The sequence below is a fragment of the Silene latifolia genome, chromosome 9 (genome assembly GCF_048544455.1).
Source record: "Silene latifolia isolate original U9 population chromosome 9, ASM4854445v1, whole genome shotgun sequence".
Classification (NCBI taxonomy): domain Eukaryota; kingdom Viridiplantae; phylum Streptophyta; class Magnoliopsida; order Caryophyllales; family Caryophyllaceae; genus Silene; species Silene latifolia.
This window is the reverse complement of record NC_133534.1, coordinates 33794271-33815929: the sequence shown is the minus strand read 5'-3', so window position 1 is coordinate 33815929 and position 21659 is coordinate 33794271. Positions and strand designations below refer to the sequence as shown.

The window sequence follows — 21659 nt, the reverse complement described above, 5'->3', positions numbered from 1 at the left end:
AATCTTCAATTTGTATTTATATTTTATTTTTAATTATGTGTGTCACACCTCGACTTTTGAGGGTACACAATAAAAGTATGTTTAATAATAGAGAAGCAAAGTGTTTGAACAGTAAACGTGAGACATTAGACAACGAAATAACACTTCGCAACTTGAGCAATTTCTAATATCATGATGCGTTAATTAAACATACTTCTTAGAAGTCTTTACTTACTTTAATTTGATGTTCAAGAGTTCATTGAAATGATGTTGCATCTTAAATTTTGGCTTTTTCAATTTTTCGAATCCTATTTTTTTTTAATCGCTAGTTTCACTTGTTCGATTGGCTACATACACTTTGTTTGCCTCCTAGTTACACTCCTTCCGCAGCTACAAACACTCTAGTCGTGCCACCTCCCCTATTTGAATACAATGTATACACTAACCCCCTCTATACTCCGTCAATCCATAGTCGGTATAAAAAACAAAAGAAAAAACAACAGCGTAAAAACGTACATAAAAAAAAAGTTGGAAGTTAATACAAAACCAATCTTTCCAAAAACTACATAAACCAAAAACCCATTGAAATCGGTTTTTTAAGTGAGTACATAACATTACAAAACATAACAGACTTTTTGAGTGACATCTACAAATGCCACATATACCACAAACCCACTGAATTCAGTTTCAAGGGAGTCGACTCGGGCAATTTCTACTATCATGGTTACTCATTTCACCGCAAGCACGGCATTTTCTCGAGGCTTTGCATTTTCCAAGACTGCCTTTTCCTTGTTTGATGTTATCCTCTTTCCCGATCCCTTATTCTTGCACTTCTCTGGTGGTAAAACAAGAATTCATTGGAATTTTTGACCCAAGAAGCATCTCAATCTCAGCTTTCTTATCTTTTGACTTTCCCGACTTAATTGAAATAATCAACTTTTCATTGAAACTCCGGAGCAATTGAAATAGCGCATCAGAATGTTCCTCACTATCCTCAACAAGTGAGACTGCACTAAATACCTCCGACCATAATTCACTTATATTGTTCTCGCGACTTTCGATTGACACACAATCGCTAGTACAGTTTTTCCAACAACAAGAAAAGAGGGTGGGAAGTTGCAGATTTGCTCCATCTCAGTGCTAAATACTCTTTAGGTATATGATCAAACCCCCTATCTTTCAACACCCATAAAATGTGCCTACAGAGTATCCCAATTCTTTCAAACATCTTACAAGAACAAGAGAACTTATTATCACTTAAATCAACTTTGTATTCCTTGTCTTTCTCACGATCAATTATTGAAATATTATCATTCGCACCACTTGCATTTGGTGATGGTAAATGGCCACAAGTATAACATGCTGCTTGGACTTCTACTTGGAAAATATAAAATATAATGATTGTGTAAAACTCAGAAGCTTGCTTTTCTAAAAGGAGAGGGGTTGTCAATTTTGGATAACAATTCTTATCATCAGCCATTACCTTAGAATATTTCCATCTCTGAGCATCCATTGCTGTTTGGAAACGCATCCAAAACTCGACAAGTGTGACATGTGGGTTGGTGAAGTTTCCAAAGAAGCTATTTTCAGACTCTGATCTTGATGTTGTGCCCAAAATCCCAAAATATGTGTCTCTAATGTAAGCATGAATCCAAAGAGCACGGTGCTTAAACATTTTCTTCAACCACTTGTTATCACAAAGCTCATATGAGGAAATTATCGAATTCCATTTCGATTCAAAATCTTCTGGAGTGATTTCTACATCCCAAACAACTGAGTTAATTTCCTTCAAAAAAGTTGTGTCTTGAGAAATCGATGGACCAACCTTGTCAGGCAACTTCTTCATTATATGCCACATACACAATCGATGGCGTGTTTTGTCACCAAACACACCCTTAACAGCTTTTTTGATGCCTCTACATTGATCAGTTATTATAGTAATAGGATAGCGATCACCCATAGCCGTTACAAAATTTTGAAACAACCACGAAAATGATTCTGCATTTTCGTTTCGTATCAAACCCGCTGCAAAAGTAATGCAACCCTTATGGTTATCAACACCCGTGAAAGGGACAAACACCATTTTATATTGGTTGAAGTTATAAGTGGCATCAACAGAAACAACATCACCAAAAAGGGCATAATTTTTAATTGATATTGGATCTGCCCTTAAAAGCTTAGTTATTCTCGCTTTGATCGTCCACATCAATGTCAAAATAGAAAGATGGAGACATAGCCTTTTTCTGCATGAAGTTCTCTATTAACATCTGGGCATCATATTCTTTGATGTATTTCTTTACATTCCTTGAAAATTTTTTGAAATCTTGTAAAGAAGCACCCACATTTTTGTATCCCTTCACATACTGTTTGAACATCCTAAATGTTTGCACAGGACCATGGTTTACATGAGCATTATCCATTATCATTTTTTTGTGAACCAAGTTTAAATCCCTACATGGTTTCAAATGTATCATAGTTGTTGGCGTATTCATAGCATGTGAGTGAACCTCAACAAAATCATAAATCTCGTATTCACCCGTTTGAATTCTTCTAAAACTAACCTTAGCCTGACAACCAATTCGCGTAAGGGTCCTCTTTCTTTTTGTACCCTTGTGATTACTTTTGCCTTGTTTATTACACACGCACCACTTGTGTGTAACTATCCCGTCAACTAATTTTGTTGAGTCTAATCTAGTAAGGAACCCACAAACCTTGGCATATTCCTCATAAAAATGTATGCCTTCTTCCAAAGTTGCAAATTTCATCCACAATGCTGGTTTTAATTCTGCTGAGCATCTTGGCAATCCCACTATTTGATTATCGAAATCAACTTCTGGGGTGGCTACAACATCAAAAAAAAAAACAAAAGGAAATGATTTTAATTTTATCTGTTACCACCTACACAAGCTTCTTAGACAATACATTACTTAATTAGAAGCTACAATTTAATACCTGGTACATTAGTGACAAGCAATTGATTTTCTTTTGAATTACTTGAAGACGCTTGCACATTAGTAACTTCTACAATGTCTGCACAAAAAATCAAAGAAAAGAACTGAATTCTGGAATCAAACATAATCCCAAAATCCTAGGTAGTGGAACACGTAATTTTAATTTGTCAAGTTACATACAATCGTCTACGTAGTTATATACACTCATTTGTGAAGCTATATACACTTTGCTACCTTTTGTTTATTGCACTATTTTCATCCCATTCCCTCTATGCTATCTAAGGGTAGCTAGATACAGTTTTAAGTCCTTCTACAAACACACCTTCAGGTGGCTGTATACACATTTTAGACCATAATTGATAGTCGTTGCTTACAAAACGAAACCCAGTGTACACTAAATTAACTACGACAGTTTATCCAAACAGAATCTCTAAATCCAAACAGGGCCTTAATATCTAAGTCGATCAAAGTAATACTCCCCGCAAATTTACAATCATACATTTTTTAATATTGACAAAACACATCCTCAACTACCTAGATACACACACCAATGAAAGCAACTTATTTTGGGTCTTAATTAGCAGCAATAATAAAATAATGTATCACGATAATTCCCTTGTTCAAATTATATGTAAACAACAAGATTTGAAGACACATTCATACATCTACATACATATACATCTTTAACTTGCTGGATACAAAGAACATGCAACAAAAAGAGTTACCTATGACTTCTGCCATTACCGAATCTTCTTCTTCAATTATTACCATCTGAAATAAAAATTCGTTCTTGTTAGATTATTACCCAAATTAGATGGTTTTATCATCAAAGAAACTCTAATTTTTCGATCACAATAATTTTAATCAACTAATGTACCAACAAATCTAGAATCAAAACCACAAAATACCATCTTAAACCAAAAAACTAATCAAGTTCAATTTTTAAGCAAACCCTAAGTTTTTAAATTGGATTTGTTTCAAAATCTTAATTAAAACTTACCTTGAATTTGTATTCCGAGGTGCAATAATGGAGTTTGATTGATGCGCAAAGAATGGTGTCGGAAAGAGAAACGAAGAAATCAAGATGAGAATTTGTTATCGCATTAATGGAGTTTGAAAGAGGAACGAAGAACTGAGAATTTCGTCTGTTATATAGGGGGGTCAGTTCGTACGGTTCGCACCGAACTTTAGTTCGTACTGACCCCGACCCTATATATATATATATATATATATATATATATATATATATATATATATATATATATATATATATATATATATATATATATAGAGAGAGAGAGAGAGAGAGAGAAAGAGAGAGAGAGAGAGAGAGAGAGAGAGAAATTGAATCATGTGAGGCACCCTTCTTAGGGTGAGGCGGCTGGACACATCCTAAACCGTCAGATCTAAAAATAATAGACCCACCAGATAATGCCATGTGTCCCCTATATAATTCTAATTGACTAACTCACACATTTTTCGATCATTTACTCAATTAATTTAGTTCGTCCACTTTCTCTCTGTACAATTCATCTTCAACCGAGCTCCTCCATCTTCAGCTCCATGTTCGCCATTATCAGCGAGCTTTTCGACCGTCATTATCACTGAGCTTTCCGACCGCCATTGTCATCCTGAAATTAGGTAACTTCGATTAACTTATCTTCATTTCGATTCATCCTTCTTTCATCCGTATCCATCACACTAATTTTCGATCTACTTATTTAATTTGCTAAATTAAAGCTCAGCTAGTTTAATTACTTACAGTATTTAATTTACTAATTGTGAGTCGGCTAGGGGAAGCTGTTGATTGATTGACCAGTGAATCAATGATCTGTTGTTGACTTGTTGTAGAAGTGCGTAAATTTGATTTTGTATATACTAGTTCAAATTTGTGTTTTGCGCTGCGCTGTCATGATGCTTATGGATGATCATGCGGATAAATGGAATGAACCTGAAGATCTGACCTAGATTCGTCGACCTAGAAAATGCTTGAATTTCAGTATGTGCTTGTGGAATAGTTGACGAAAGTTATTGTTAAATTATTTGACAGAAGTTGGACTATACTGCTTGAATTTTGATACGGACAATTGTTATCTGAATTTACCGGAGTTAGAAGCTAGAAATTGCATGCCCAAGGTTAATACTATTTGATGAACTAATAGGTAAAGGCTTAGTTTATTCGTGGAATAGTGATTTTTGTACAGTTGAACCCCGCTGAAATTTGATGCAACGATGAAATTCTGCAATGAATGTAATAGGCGATGAAAGTAATTATGCAAAACAGAAACTGTTACCCTTGCTTAATTCTGGTGAAAAAAACATAATATTTCTATGATTCGAGGAGAGTATTCTGTAATTATATTCTTTTACACGTTCAGGAAATGTATTTCTAAACTTCACTCATCACTTGTCAGTCCTTGACTCCTTGATGTTCGAATAAAAACAAAGTTATGTGCCATGAATTCTTCAAAGGTCAGCCTATCCTTTCATGAAAATGAGTGTATTGTTCCTCTTGCCATGGCCTAAAGTTGGATATGACAATCTCATTCAGATTGTTCTGCATATAAGGCAACTTCATTTTGTTGTACGGTCCAATATAGTCCTAAATTTCTCATAGTCTTACGTGCATAACAAGTTCTGGTTTCTCTGCAATGAAATTCTGCAATGAAAACTAGTCTTTGATTTGGTCAGAGTTTGGAATATGCTTTCCTATTTTATAGTTGATTGTTGAACAATGAAATTGTGTGCTTGCCACATTCCCACGATAAATAATACGGAGTACCATTTTGCAGAGATTTAGCTCACAAGAGAAAGATAACTCGGTGAAAAGATTGTCTTGCCTTGCCCCACTCTTACCCTCGTGATGAAAGCCGATTGCCGATATCCAGGTCGTCTGCAAATTTAACACGCAGATGGAGCTCTTCTTTACCTGAACAGAAATGTATGTTTACCCCTTCCTATTTTAAATGCAAATCAGTATCAGTCTTATTTACGTTCTCATTGTTATCTCCACAAGCTTGAAGAATACTCGTAATGCTCAAGATGGCGAGAGTTGTGCAGTTTGTGTTTACTGGTATTGGATTGATATTGGTGTTCTTAAGTTATCAGGGATCATCGTGCCAAGAATTATACCAACGGTCGTTAAGCGTAACTTATATTGGATTGTGATTGCATGAACTGGTTATAGAGAGGTGTAGTGGAATTTGATGAGATCTGGAGTTGGTTTTATTTTATTTTTAGGTGTTGAATATATGTCTGAGCTGTAACAGACTAACAATCCAGCTCCGAGAACATAACATTAATGATGGTTAGAACTTCCTAATTTGTTTTTGCTGGTTCAGCGTAGTGTCTTTAGGTATGGGAATTATCGCAACAAGGATTACATTAATGGTCGTTAAGTGGCTTTTGATATATTTGTTTAAGCAATGTAGGTGGTGGGTTTGGTACTTTGCAATTTTGGCAAACTTAGTATCTGCACCTCTATAACTGACCGCCTTATGCATCAAATCTTAGATTAAAGATTGTGTCATCATTTCATCAAGTTTTACAATTTTAAAATCTTGAGGTTTACAGCTTTCATGGTAGTTGCTATTTTTGAGTCGAGTTTTATCTGTTAAGATCAATTCGTGCAATGCTTGGCTCTTGTGGTAAATATGATGTTCGGCCTTTGCTTTATTGATATGTGTGGTGTTGGTGTCAACTCAGGGGTTTTCTTGCTCAGCCTAGGAAAATGGGGCTTACATTCACCAACTACACCAAGTTGTTTAGCCGACTGTTTGCAAAGAAGGAAATGCGAATTTTGATGGTGGGTCTCGATGCAGCGGGTAAGACCACAATCCTCTATAAGCTCAAGCTTGGCGAGATCGTCACTACTATTCCCACCATTGGTAAGTCGTGCTCCTCTGCGTATATTCACTTCATTTCTGATTATGTCATGCGTTAATGTGGCTTCTATTATTGACTTTTTCTGCTGTTATGGTTAATCATGACTTTCATCACACACTTGTTGAGTTTGAATTTTGTGCACCTGTCTAGGTCTTGATGTAAAATTTGCTCCTTTTAATCTTATTGGAGTAAAATATGTGTGTTCAATTCAATGGAAGTCTTTGTGTTGCTGGATACTCCACTCCGTATATCAGTTAAAGCATGCTAGCAGTTTTTTTTTATGGCTGTTCATGTGAGACTTTCAGAAGTTCGTTCCTGATGCCCGTTCTACAATCACGGAGTCATATGGTAATGAATCTAGGGTTGTTGATCACATTGACAATCAATCGCAGGTTAGGCTTTTCATTGTTGCATATCTAAAGGCTATTAGCTTAAGGTTCCCCTTATTTAATCTTTGTTATGTACTCGTATATCTTAACGGCTATTAGCTCAAATGGTAGAGCAATGTGCAAATCTTGCACAAAGGTATGAGTTCGAATCTCATATAGCCTAGTTAATTTAAGAATCTAGTGTATTAAACTTAAATACAATAACATTGAGGATGAGTTAGCCAAATCCGTACTCAGATGTGCAAAATTGAGGATGAGTAGAAGAAGCTCAAACTTAGATGCGCACAAACAGCGTGCATAAGCCAAAACGTCGTGCATAGCCACTAAAGGAGCAAAGGATTACAATTTTGAATCCTTTGTAAAGTCAATGTTAGAAATTATCTAAATTGGGTGCAATTGGACATGACATAAAAGGCCAAAACCCAAAACTCCACTAGAGAAATACCAATTAGGCTTTGAAGTAACAGTAGCAGTCAATAACCAACATGGGAATCGAACCCACACCTTGTGCATTGCACAACGCTCTGCCATTTGAGCTAATTGGTTTTAAAATAATTAAATCATTCCACTAGTTTTCATCATGTGAGTTGTTCCCTTATCTCTGCTCCCCCGCCATTAGAGGAACGATCAAGAAATTGATTCTCGAGGTGTGCTCTAGTCCTTACCACTTATGATGACCAAGTTTCACAAGACAAGCTCTAAGATTCACTAAACAAGGTCTGGGATTCACAAAACAAAGTCTGAGATTCACCTAATAAAGATAAGAGCAAAATAGGTTATTTTAACCACTTATGATGATCAAGTTTCACAAAACAAGCCTTAAGATTCACTGAATAAGGTATGAGATTCACAAAATAAGGTCTGAGATTCACCAAATAAGGAAAAGAGCAAAAAACGTGATTTTAACCACTTATGATGACCAAGTTTCACAAAATAAGCTCTAAGATTCACTGAACAAGGTCTGAGATTCACAAAACTAAGTCTGAGATTCACCTAATAAAGAAAAGAGCAAAATAGGTTATTTTAACCACTTATGTTGATCAAGTTTCACAAAATAAGCCTTAAGATTCACTGAATAAGGTATGAGATTCACAAAATAAGGTATGGGATTCACCAAATAAGGAAAAGAGCAGAAAACGTGATTTTAACCACTTATGATGACCAAGTTTCACAAAACAACCTCTAAGATTCACTCGAACAAGGTCCGAGATTCACAAAACAAAGTCTGAGATTCACCTAATAAAGAAAAGAGCAAAATAGGTGATTTTAACCACTTATGATGATCAAGTTTCACAAAACAAGCCTTAAGATTCACTGAATAAGGTATGAGATTCACAAAATAAGAACTGAGATTCACAAAATAAGGCAAAGAACAAAATAAACAAAAAGAACTACGCCAACCAAGAACAACTCCCTTGTATTGAACTTCATGATTGGGATAAAACCCAATGACATAAATGTGTTTTGAAATCGAGTAAGAAGCTTAAATCCTCAGTACTTGATAGTTGATACTTATATCTCATCAAATTAGCAAACAAAAACAAGCTACCCGCAAAGCTTAACACTAAAATCTTCTCATTAACATATCCACAACTGCTAAATGATCCTCAGTAATCATCACAGTCCATCTTAAATAGCAACAAAATGGTTCACAAAAATTCAATTATTCACAAAAGAAGCTCTGTGATTCACAAAATAGACTTCGAGATTCACACCATCAAAACAAAGACCTGAAGTTCGATTATCATCAAAATTTCACAAATTAAAACTGAAATAGAAAACAATAATTAGAGCTTCAATAAAAGAAAATACTTGTTTCACAAACACTATTATCATCAACCATTGTTTTATCTACAATCTCCATGGCAATTTGAGCTGCAAAAATCGTCAAAAATTATGTAATAAGTAGTACAAAATCGCTAGGTAAAGGAAATCGCGCAATCTGCATCAATTTCGAACATTATATTTACAAAATCGCTCAATTTGATGAAATTCGAACCAAATCTTCTGAAATTATCGCACAATATCATCATAACTGCAATTGTCGATCAATTTGCTCAAATACCTGTCTCCTTGTTGTAGCTTGTTGATCAAAACACGATATTGTTGTAGCTGGGTTGATCGGCAAATCGCTGCAATTGGAATTTACGAACAATCGCTGCTATTGATTAGGTTATGGAGGAGATTTGGGAAAGATGGCTGCAAGTATAAGAAGAACTGTAGCTTGATGATGAAGAAAATTTGAGTACCGTGTTTTTTAATATTTGGGATATAATAAAGTCAGTGGGCCAAATTTTGAGCCCAAATTTGAAGCGCAACATTCACAATCCGCTTCAACATGAATGAATTTGATGAGACCGCCGCCTCTGCCGTAATGAGGTGCCTCACCGGATCCGGCCTCTATATATATATATATATATATATATATATATATATATATATATATATATAGAGGCCGGATCCGGTGAGGCACCTCATTATGGCGAGGCGGCCGGACTCACCAAATTCCTTCATTAGACTTAGAATGGACTGTTAGCGCGGAGTCCAAATTGGGCTGAAATTTTGGCCCAAATATTTTATAAATCAAAGATCGAAGACCAATTGTACATCTCATCACCCCATCAAGTTCTAACCTTTGAGGGAAATCAGCTTGAAGACGGTACCACCCTCGCCCACTATGACATCCAGAAAGAATCTATCATCTACCTTACAATCTGTCTCTCCCCTAAAATATCTAACAAGTAGAAATGTGATTTTATTGAAGTCGTATGTGACTATTGCATATTTGGTCGGATTTTCATTATGAGATATCGGCCTTTGTAGTTGGGAATTGGGATCTTATGTCATTCATTTTAGTTTTGCTTGTCAAACAAAGTGAATGTAACTTTTAAGATTTATAGGCAAATATTCTAGATGAATATTTACAGACGGTGATTCAATTTACGACATGAAGAAGTCAGTGGGTCAGTTGAAGCAGTGGGATCACGAGTGCTTGGTGTAATCTTTTGTTACAAAAATTGTGTAACTTGGTAATGAAACATTCTCGCTCAAGTCAGTCTTTCCTTTTCTTATGTATATATCGGCTGGTGAACAGGAATGTAAGTTCTGAACGTGCTTAAGTCAAGCTTGGCTGAATTATCAAATATCAATATAGTTCTCGCTGCTCAGTGCTCTCAATAAGTTGTCCTCATCTTTCTCCGCCTTCATTGGCCTCATCAATGGTACTTGAGGAAATCTTTGTAGGAGAGGTTGGATTAATCTATTGTTTGAAATGGAAGAATTTATAATTTTGTGAAGTAAAAGCTAGGAAGCACCAAGACGAATCTGGATACAAAACGGACACATGACATGACATTCTGTGAAATGTAGGACTGGATGATTGTTGAAAGTTTCTGATTGAGCATATCGAGCAACCAAACCGATTGCTGTGAACCTGCTGCTTGGGCTCTATATAGTTGTCGAGTCGTTGATAATCGTTTGTGTTGTGGTAGAATACACGAGGCTTTTAGTAGGGAGAAAGCCCTGATTTTGATGCGAAAATTTTGTGATGTAATTAGTCTACAATCTAGAGAGCATTAATGTCTCAATTCAGTCACAATTGTGTCCTGTGGGCATATTTTTTCCTTATTTGGTGAATCTCAGACCTTATTTTGTGAATCTCAGACCTTGTTCAGTGAATCTGAGAGCTTGTTTTGTGAAACTTGGTCATCATAAGTGCTTAAAATCACCTTTTTTGCTCTTTTCCTTATTTGGTGAATCTCAGACCTTATTTTGTGAATCTCATACCTTATTCAATGAATCTTAGGGCTTGTTATGTGAAACTTGATCATCATAAGTGGTTAAAATCACCTATTTTGCTCTTTTCTTTATTCGGTGAATCTTAAACTTTGTTTTGTGAATCTCGACCTTGTTCGAAATCTTATAGCTTGTTTTGTGAAACTTGGTCATAATAAGTGGTTAAAATCACCTTTTTTGCCTTTTTCCTTATTTGGTGAATCTCGGACCTTATTTTGTGAATCTCATACCTTATTCAAAGTGAATCTTAGGGCTTGTTTATTAGGTGAATCTCGGACCTTGTTTTGTGAATCTCGGACCTTGTTCAAAGAATCTTAGAACTTGTTTTGTGAAACTTGGTCATCATAAGTGGTTAAAATCACGTTTTTGCTCTTTTCCTTATTTGGTGAATCTCAAACCTTATTTTGTGAATCTCATACCTTATTCAGTGAATCTTAAGGCTTGTTTTGTGAAACTTGATCATTATAAGTGGTTTAAATAACCTATTTTGCTCTTTTCTTTATTAGGTGAATCTCAGACTTTGTTTTGTGAATCTCAGACCTTGTTCAGTGAATCTTAGAGCTTGTTTTGTGAAACTTGGTCATCATAAGTGGTTAAAATCACCTTTTTTGCTCTTTTCCTTATTTAGTGAATCTCAAACCTTATTTTGTGAATCTCATACCTTATTCAAAGAATCTTAAGGTTTGGTTTTGTGAAACTTGATCATCACCTCATGTTTTGTGAATCTCATACCGTTGCCAAAATTTTGGGTGTGTAACCATGCCTTAATCGCAGTTTGAACATCATTTGTCTCTCACGATAGAAGTCGCCCAATAGAGTTATTATTACGTAATATGATCCCAGTATGGAAAAACACAACTCAGTTATTATCATTAATGTAATTTTCTTTTATAGAAATGGACCGTCTCACATAATCCAGTCTTATTACAAGAGTGGCATCAGTGACCTGACCTACTCACTGCTCATACACAAGCAACTCTAAAGCATTCACAATAGGTGCTCCTTGTTCCTTTTGTGTACACCATCAGATCTCGTCAACAGAAATCAATCATCCAAGCCTTTATGGATCACTAAAAACCCTCAAAACTGTTTAAAAATAAACCCTTCCTCTCGCTATTTTAAAGCTAATGAAGCATATCCATGGATTTTTTTTTAGTACAGAGCAAAAGCAAGGAGTATAAATTACGAATACCTTTTAGAAAATCATTCACCAAACTTATCATTGAGCATCTTTCTCCAGATCAAGAAGTATATCTCAGCTCCTAATTGAATGGTTGACGATGGCGATGGAGATCATCCTAATTTCGATCCAGTTTAGATCATCCTAATTTCGATCACACTGTTGATCAGAAAATTAGATTCTACTTTCTAATTTCGATCCAGTTTAGATCATCCGAATTTCGATCAGAAAACTGGACCGCCATTGTTGATCAGAAAATTAGGATGATCGAAATTAGGATGAATCGAAATTGCCTAGATCGAAAAATAAATTAGATTGACGATGGCGATGGCGATCAAAATTTGAGCGATAAATTGTCGATCGAAATAAGAGTGAGTGACGATGAGCTGAAGAGAGAGAAAGTAAAAGAGTGCGAAATGAGGGAATTTGAGGGCGAAATGTCAGTGAGTTTTGTATGGAACAGGTGTCATAATCTGATGAGGCTATAATAATTAGATCTAATGGTTTAGAAAGGGTTCAGCCGCCTCACCCTAAGAAGGGTGCCTCACATGATTCAATCTATATATATATATATATATATATATATATATATATATATATATATATATATATATATATATATAATTGGGTTGAAACGTTGTGGATACGCCACGTGTCCTATACAGCCTTAATGACAAGCATTAATTACAGCTAATCATTTAATATGAGCATAATAAATGCTGTATAAATCTCAGCAAAATATTAATTCTAGTCTAGGATCACGAGAAATTATAAATGGTCTTATATAACAATTTATGTAGGCCTTATATGTTTTTTAAAGGGGGGCAATCAATCATTCTGTCTAGGATCACGAGAAATTCAGAACCGGCCCTGGGAGTACTTATTGGATTAATGTGATAATACACCAGAAGAGGCCAGGTGACCAAAATGTCATTGATGATAAAATATCCTTGATCTGTCTTTTATCAGTAACTCTCCTATAGGACCGTCTTATAGGATAGGACGAGCCTAATAGGAAAAATCAGCCCATATTAAGCAATTAAAACCAAAACGAGATGTTAATAACAAAGAACTGCCTCCCAAAATCTCAACCTCTCACGCTTGACTCTACCTACTGTAAACCCCTTCACCTTCTAACACCTCTACTACAGTTGTCCACCGCATCCGTAATCAACACCTTGTCCTCCATCACCATCTCCAACACCGCCTACCACGAATCAATTGCAGAAATATATTACTTATCGCCATCTCCAACACTGACTACGATCTACCAACAAATTGCCAAGAACTCAATAAATAGTTTAGTGAGATGAGAGAGAAAACAAAAACAAATTAAAACATGAGTGATCCCCAACCTCAGCAACCACCAACAACCCACCTAGAACCACCGCCTATCGCACATGCAAACCCCTCCCCTAGTTCACCTTCCACTGCGCCGACCGTCCATGAGATTCTGCACAATGATCCCTCGCCTTCTATCCGGGTACTCTCTCCGACTCCAATCCCCCGCTCCACCACCACTACCCCCACCACCGGTACCGTCGTCCCACCAAACAAACTCCTCCCCTCAACCTACAAATCCGCCTTAACCTCCTCTATCTTTCCCCCCTTTAACCATCAGAACCCCTTTCCCCCTTCTCGTAACCCATCGGGAATACCCGATTCCGACTCGATTTCGATTGAATTACCAGCTGACCTGCTCAATTCAATTCATTCACCTTGGAAAAACTCCCTCATCATCAAAGTTATGGGCAAGTCCATTGAATCTGGGCACCTCGCAAACACCCTTCGGATTCTGTGGAAACTCGACGGAAAAATTGATCTAATTGGTTTGGGTAAAGGGTTTTACTCTTGCAAATTAGAGAGGATTTCTGCTTTAAATGCAATTAAAATGAACGGACCTTGGTTCGTCCATGGCCATTACCTCCATGTTCAAGACTGGGCTCCGGATTTTCGCCCCTCCCTTGCAACAATCTCGTCTATTCCAACTTGGATTGTTCTACCGGAGTTGCCGATCGAGTACCACCGCATTGACGTCCTCCGCGCAATTGGAGACAAACTTGGTGGGTTCATTAAATTTGACAACAATGGAATGAAAAATAAAAATTCCAGATTCGCAAGAATCTCTGTCTACCTCGACCAAACTTCGCCACCGCCGTCAAAGGTCTGGATTGGTTCCCTGTGCCAGGAGGTAAAAATTGCTGATAAACAAATTATTTGCTCCTTTTGCAAATCTTTCAGTTATGGGAAGTGTCCTGATTCGTCTGGCCCCTGCATCCCTGACCCCAGACCGGTTAATCAACCGGAGAAATGTAAAATGAGTCCTCCTGTGGGTGTTGACCAACACGCCACTTCCAAGGCTACCCCTTTGACTGACCCAAAAAACAACAATGATAATTGGACTATTATCCCTTATAAGAATAAAGCTCTTGTGTCAAATGTACCGCAGAATAAAGTTATTGCCCCATTCCCAGCTATTGTCAACTCCTTTGATATTTTTAAAATTACCCCTACCCCACCCTCTTGTCCTTCCCCTTTATCCTTTCTGAAAAAGAATCCCCTGGACAATATCCTTCTTAATACTCTTCTTTCTATCCCCCACCCACCTGTTACCTCCCCTTCCCTTTACCTCCTTGGGAAAACAAATTCAACCCTCCTTCACTCACCTTCTACACCCCCCCTCTCCTCCTGGCAAAATAAAAAAAATAAAACCACCAGGACACCAAACCATGAACCGCCAAACACCCACCTCCTCTCGTCTTTTCATTCCCTCTACCATGCCACCAACACCACTCCTGTTCAAGGACCCCCCTCGATATCCACCACCACCTGTCATCCTTCTTCCTATAAATCCAAAAACAACCTCCCTGGCTTACTTCCAACTCCCACCTCTAACCCTTCCAGAGACCCAATTAACACAATAACATACCTGTTAGGTCCTCTGCTAGACTCGCCTCCAATCTGCGAGCTCTTCATCCGCCAGCTCCTAGCCCATCCTCGCTCCCCCCCACCAGAAACTCTAAACCTAAAAATGGTAGACCCGTTCTCTCTCGAGCGTCGTCTAATTCCTGCTCACCTACCCGACTTCAGCGATCTCGAAGGACTGCCACTCGTGCTACGCTGCATCCTCCAATGGCTGATTCGCCAGGAGCAACCAACTTGCCCACCTCTGGTTTTTCCGCAGGAGCTGAGCTTTCTCATAGGCCCCTCTCCCATCTTACCTCGATTGGGAAGGGCCTTTCCATTGAGTTTAACTTCCAAGAAGCTCCAAGTGGCCAGCTTCTCAAATGGGGTAGTTCTGATTCATACCACCTTGAAATTGAAAGAGTTGGACATGAGGGTAGAATGGAAAGACTACCGCACTGTGGGTCCACGGACCATACTTGCATCCTTCCTGGGGAAAGCGGAACGGGACGTCCTCGGGGAAGGTCCAAATCCGCTGGCGGCAGATCAAACTGACCTCCTTGACTCCTTCCTTATCCACTGTAACATGAAGATCATTTTCTGGAATTGTAGAGGGATCGCTAGGCCATCTTTTAAACCCCACATCACCTACCTCATCAATGCCCATAAACCTGACATTTTTATTCTCTCGGAAACCAGAGTCGCGGGACAGAACGCGATTGACATTGTGCAGAATCTCCCTTTCGATTCCTCTGACATCGTTGATCCCATTGGCTTCTCCGGTGGTATTATGATCCTTTGGAATGCTAGGGACGTCTCGGTCACGACTGTGAACAAGGGAGGCCAGCTCATTAATGCGGTGGTTCAGGTAACCTCTACAAACATCACCTTTTTTCTTACTGCTATTTATGCCAGTCCTAAGTTCAGACTTCAAAAACTTTTGTGGGATTCTCTCATTGACCTTGCTGACAACTTGTCTCTGCCCTGGACCTGTCTAGGTGATTTCAATGAAGTTTCGTCTGCCTCCGAAAAATTCGGTGGCAGGAGTGTTATTCTTAACAGAGTCAACCTGTTTAATGATACCATGAATATGTGTAACCTCTTGGACTTGGGATTCACTGGTCCCAAGTTTACCTGGACTAACCATAGACGGACCAACCCTATCTTAGAACGCCTTGACCGGGTTTGGGTTAATCATGCTTGGCTTGACACCTTTCCAAACTCCCACAACAATCACCTCATCCGCCTCTCATCTGACCACTGCCCCATCCTCCTGGACACCATCATCAACACACCCACCTCCCCCCCTCCGGCTTTCAAGTTTGAATCTTTATGGCTTCGTGAGCCATCCTTCCACCCCTTTGTCTTCACCACCTGGTGCGGACTCGACGAGACCCTTCCCACCAAACTTGGACTTCTTAGCACACACCTCTCAACCTGGGCCTCTACCACTATAGGGAAACTATCCAAGGAAAAAAAATCCCTTATCAACCGCCTCAAAGGAACTCAAGCTCAACTTTGCCTCCACCCAAACTCATCCTTCCTCCAGAACCTGAATGACTCTCTTTCTCTTTCCCTTAATCGTGTTCTCGACCTTGAGTGTGCTTACTGGAAAGACCGCTCTCGTATCAGCTGGCTTAATGATGGAGACCGCAACACGGCCTTCTTTCATAAATCCGTTACTATCCGTTGTGTCCATAACCGCATCCTTTCTTTGACGATGACGTCGGAATCACTTACAACTCGCCGGCTGAGCTCACTAAACACATCACCTCATTCTTTCTCCACTTATACACATCCCAAAAGGACTTTTGCACTAGACCTGCCCCCGTGACCAGCCCTACCTTCCGCCGCACCAAACCCTCTTTGGAGGAAATCCACACCGCTCTCTTTTCCTTAGGATCTGGTAAAGCCCCGGGCCCGACGGTTTCATCTTTGGTTTCTTCAAGAATTGTTGGAGTACCATTTCTTCTGACCTCATTCCCTTCATCTTAAATATTTTTGACACCCTTTCCATTCCCTCTGCCATCAATGCTACCACAATCTCCCTCATTCCCAAAGTCCTCTCCCCCAGCTCCATTAAACAATTTCGGCCAATTAGCCTTTGTAACACGGTTTATAAAGTCGTCACCAAGATCATTGTTAACCGTCTCAAACCCATCATGCCCCTCTTAATCTCTCCTAACCAAGGGAGTTCTATCCCTGGGCGGGGCACCGACTCTCATTATATTATTGCCTCTGAGATCATTCATTCCATGGGTGCATCCAGATGCAAGAAAGGTTGGTTTGCCCTTAAGCTCGACTTAGAAAAAGCCTTTGACCGGCTTGAGTGAGATTTTATTCGCTCTTGCCTTTCTGACTCCAAGTTTGACAATGACACAATCTCGCTCATCATGAACTGTGTCACCAATGTCACCTCCTCTGTTACCTTAAATGGTTCTCCTACCCCCCCTTTTCTCCCCTCTAGGGGTCTCCGCCAAGGTGATCCCCTCTCCCCCTACCTTTTCATCCTCTGCATGGAGGCCCTCTCCAAATCCATTCACTCATCTTGTGCCGACTCTTCCTGGACTCCTTTCCCACTTGGAAAAGGAGGAGCCACCTTCTCTCACCTCCTCTTCGCAGATGACCTCCTTCTCTTTGGACGGGCTTCTGAAAGCAATCTTTGTGCCCTTCAGGATGTCCTCCTCCAATTTTGCTCGGCTTCGGGCCAAAAAATTAATACTTCCAAGAGCAAGCTTTTCTTCTCCAAAAAGACCCACCCACATAACATTTCCCTTTTTGAAGACTCCCTTGGCATTAAGAAAGCCTCTAACCTTGGAACTTACCTTGGGTTCCCCCTCCTCCCCCGAAAGCCCAACAAATCTGACCTCCAGCCCATCATAGATCAGATCAGTGCAAAACTTGCCAATTGGAAGACGCGCTTCCTCTCTCGCCCTGCTAGACTCTGCCTCATCAAATCCACCCTTAATGCATTCCCATCCCATCTCATGCAATGTCTCCACCTCCCCTCCTCTATCTCCTCTCTCATCGACAAAACCAATAGATCCTTCCTTTGGTCTAGCCTCTCCTCCCGCAAACTACACCTCTCAAACTGGGACCTTGTTACTAAATCGCAAGCTAATGGCGGGCTTGGAATTAAAAAAGCCCAACCTCTCAATGCTGCCCATTCTACCAAACTTGCTTGGAAGATTTTCTGCCTCAAAGGCAACTTCACCTCCATTGCCTTGCATAGTAAATATCTCCACACTGATCCTACCCATCCCTCCTTTAGGCGTGGATCTCACATTTGGGGGGCATTGGCATCGGTTGGTCTTTTCTCCAACCCTCCCTCACTTGGTCCATCGGCGATGGTTCCACCATCCGCCTTTGGCACGACAATTGGTCCCCTCTCGGACCCTTAAGAAATTGCCTTCATGGACCCCTCTCCCCCTCCTCCGACACCGACTTGCTGTGCACAATTATCAACAACGGTCAGTGGGACCTTGACTCTCTTGAATATGACCTCCCCCCCTTTATCACAATAACCATCCTCTCTATCCCCCTCCCCTCCACCCCTCTTCCTGACCTCATTTCTTCGTCCTTCGCCTCCAAGAACAAATTCTCAATTGGGGCTTCTTATAATCACATCCTGGGTGACCCGCATCATCCTCTGCCCCCGCTTGACATGAGCTGGCTGTGGGACATTCCATCCCAACCCCGCATCAAACTCTTCATTTGGTTATCCTGGTGGGACAAATTACCTCATAACCTCACTCTTTACAAAAGACGTGTCATCCATTCACCACATTGCACATCTTGCCTTAGCCCTTCGTTAGATGAAAATACACTTCACATCCTCCGTGATTGCACCCATGCCCTTTCTGTTTGGGATAATTTCACCCTCCCCCATAATTTCTACTCCCTCCCCCTCCAACCTTGGATTAAGGAAAATTGCACTTCTACTAACAAGTCTTGGGTTACGCTCTTCTCCTTCCTCACTTGGCGCCTCTGGCTCAGGCGAAATGACTTCGTCTTCTCGGGTTCTAACCTCCCTATTGACTCCATTTGGATCACTCACTCATCCTCCCTTGCCTCTCAATGGAGCAATGCCCAATGCACTTACACCTGTGCTTCCACCCCTCTCTGCTCGCACTCAGGTCTGCCAGTCCAGACCCCTACTTCTTGTCAGCCTGCTTCCCACCCGCACACCACACACCACCAGCCCACCCCCCTCTTAACCCTCTGTCTAGCACCCGCCACATCTTTTTACCCAAACCGTTGGGCCCCTCCTCCGCCTAGTTGGTCTAAGATCAACGTCGATGCGGCCTTTTGTCCTTCTTCCTCCTTAGCTGGTCTCGCGTGTGTATCCCGTTCCCCTTTAGGTGTTTGGATAAAAGGTTGGTCCATCAGATTGTTAGCCCCTAACCCCTTCATCTCCGAACTTCTTGCGATTAAGAATGGTCTTACCTTTGCAGCCTCAAACATTGGAAATTTTATTGTCAGTTCTGATTGTTCACTTGCGGTAAATGCGATTTTGGGAAACTCGGCTCCTTGTGGGCCTTACACTAACATCATTTTGGAATGCAGGGATCTCTCAAAAGCCTCACCTTCAACGATCATTATCTATGAGAAAAGATCGACTAACCATGTTGCGGATGCCATTTCCAAGTTCGCTTTACATGACTCGAGCTCTAATGGGGGCGTCTTTAGTCGGGATGTAGCACCGCCTACTTTTGTTTTATCTTTGTATAATTCGGATCTTGCTCATGTTTGTACTCCTTTATCCCCGGACCCTCCCCCCTAATTTGTATTGAACCTTCTTGTGTTTAATGTTATCGTTCATTCTCATCAAAAAAAAAAAAAAAACTTGTTTTAATTGAATATTTATGCTTTTATATTGAAAACCTTGATTTTAAATTAAAAATAGATTTTAAATTTAGTCAAAATTTCTACATCAATTTTGCTATTTAACTTCTGTAAGTTTAATCTTTAAAACCCATAAATTTAGGTTGAAAACTCACGCCTGAGTTATAGTTATGTATTTACAATGTAAGTTTAATCTTGAAAATATGGATTTTAGTTTAATTACCACCATTTTCAGTATTATTCTAAAATCTTACCAAAAGATACGAAATAACAACTTCACTTTTCTTCATTATTACATTAAAGTTTTTAAGCTAAATTTGGAGGTTCTCGGAGTTAAACAATTTAGATGCTTTCTCAGGTAGAAAAATTCCGAGTTAAAATTCAAAGTTGTCAACATAAAATTAGGAGTATTCAAATTAAAACAATCAGTTAAAATTTAGAAGTATTAAACTTTAGTTTTAAATCTGAAACTCATAAACGGAGTAAATCAAAAGCTCATGTGGAGTAATTGAATTCAAATAAAAAAAAAAACCCATAATATTAAGCTGCAAACTCAAAAGTTTTTAATATAAATACATGAGTAATCAAGTTTCCGCGATTAGATTTTGAACCTGGTTGTTGGTAACCGACTAATCATCACCATCGTGTGTGGCTCAGAGAGTCATCTCTATAGTTGTTACCTTCACGGCTCTTTATAGAGAAAGAGCGAATTGTTGCCGTCGACGTTACAAACTATCAAGAAAGGGAAAAGGTAATCGCTGCAAAAGTTGTAGATCTGGTGGTTAACGGGATGATGCGGTGATGGGGCGGGGATCGAGGAGGTGGCAGGGATGGTTAACGGCCATTGGATTTTTTGGATTTGAAGAAGCAAATGAACGTATGGTGAAGGCAGCAGAGTTTTTCGGGTTTTAAATTGGTTTGTTTTTAATTCTCATAATTATTTTTAATGGGCTAATTCTCTTATTGGATCCGTCCTATGCTATAAGACGGTCCTATAGGAGAGTTACTGTTTGGGAAGATAAGGAGCAGGCTGCATTATTAAAGAAGCACAAATTGTTCTATAGGACTATTTTTAATAAAAGACTAGTCTAATGGCATAAAGCCCAACTAAGTAAGTTAATAAATGTGTAAAATAATTATTTATTTTGGTAACATAATATTTTATCTTGATAACTTGCATATTTAAATATGTGGTATTCATTATAAAATATCAGGTAATCAAAATAAAATTGAAATATGAATGTAATTATATGTTAACTTTGGGCTTTTCATCTTTTGGGTCAGTCCTATGCTATAGGACGGTCCTATAACAGAGTTGCTGTTAACATACATTTAATTTTCTTTTTAAAACATTTGAATTTGTGGGGCTTTTGATTAATGGGCCGGTTTTATGCTATGAGACGGCTTTATTGAACAATTTGTGGTCTTTTATATTTTAGGATTTAATTAATTATTTCACACTTACGGGCTCGTTTTAGATTTTTGATCAAATATCCTCGATCTGTCTTTTATATTTTTTTTTTGGATTTAATTAATTATTTTTACGGTAATTTATTAAGAAGAAAATAGGGTTTGGTAAAATTTGTCAATTAGAATGTATACATAAAGAAGATTTCCACAACATGTACATCTCCTCAAGACCTTAATTATTCTGCCCTAATCAAATTTACCCTTTTACGATGGATGCAAGTTTCAAAACCCTAGAACCATCTTCAACTACAGTTACCCTTC

General features: G+C 38.9%; 2 protein-coding genes across 2 annotated transcripts; both read right to left on the bottom strand.

Annotated features, from left to right (window-relative positions):
- Positions 1-1054: 1054 nt before the first annotated feature.
- Positions 1055-2062, bottom strand: LOC141600835 (protein FAR1-RELATED SEQUENCE 5-like). The gene has a single exon (XM_074421090.1). It carries the CDS (start codon positions 2060-2062, stop codon positions 1055-1057), a length of 1008 nt encoding a protein of 335 aa, XP_074277191.1.
- A 94-nt stretch (positions 2063-2156) lies between these two features.
- Positions 2157-4529, bottom strand: LOC141600834 (protein FAR1-RELATED SEQUENCE 5-like). Its single transcript, XM_074421089.1, has 5 exons — positions 4457-4529; positions 3808-3815; positions 3656-3701; positions 2932-3009; positions 2157-2821 (listed from the first exon to the last, which is right to left on the bottom strand). The coding sequence occupies exons 1-5, from the start codon at positions 4527-4529 to the stop codon at positions 2157-2159; spliced, it is 870 nt and encodes a 289-aa protein (XP_074277190.1).
- Positions 4530-21659: the final 17130 nt, after the last annotated feature.

Coding starts and splice junctions, on each gene's coding strand:
- LOC141600835 (XM_074421090.1), bottom strand. CDS start 2,062: ATGGTGTTTGTCCCTTTCACGGGTGTTGATAACCATAAGGGTTGCATT.
- LOC141600834 (XM_074421089.1), bottom strand. CDS start 4,529: ATGACGGTCGAAAAGCTCGCTGATAATGGCGAACATGGAGCTGAAGAT. Junction 3,010..3,655: donor GGTAATGGCAGAAGTCATAG/GTAACTCTTTTT, acceptor TTTTTTGTGCAG/ACATTGTAGAAGTTACTAAT. Junction 2,822..2,931: donor GCTTGTCACTAATGTACCAG/GTATTAAATTGT, acceptor TTGATGTTGTAG/CCACCCCAGAAGTTGATTTC.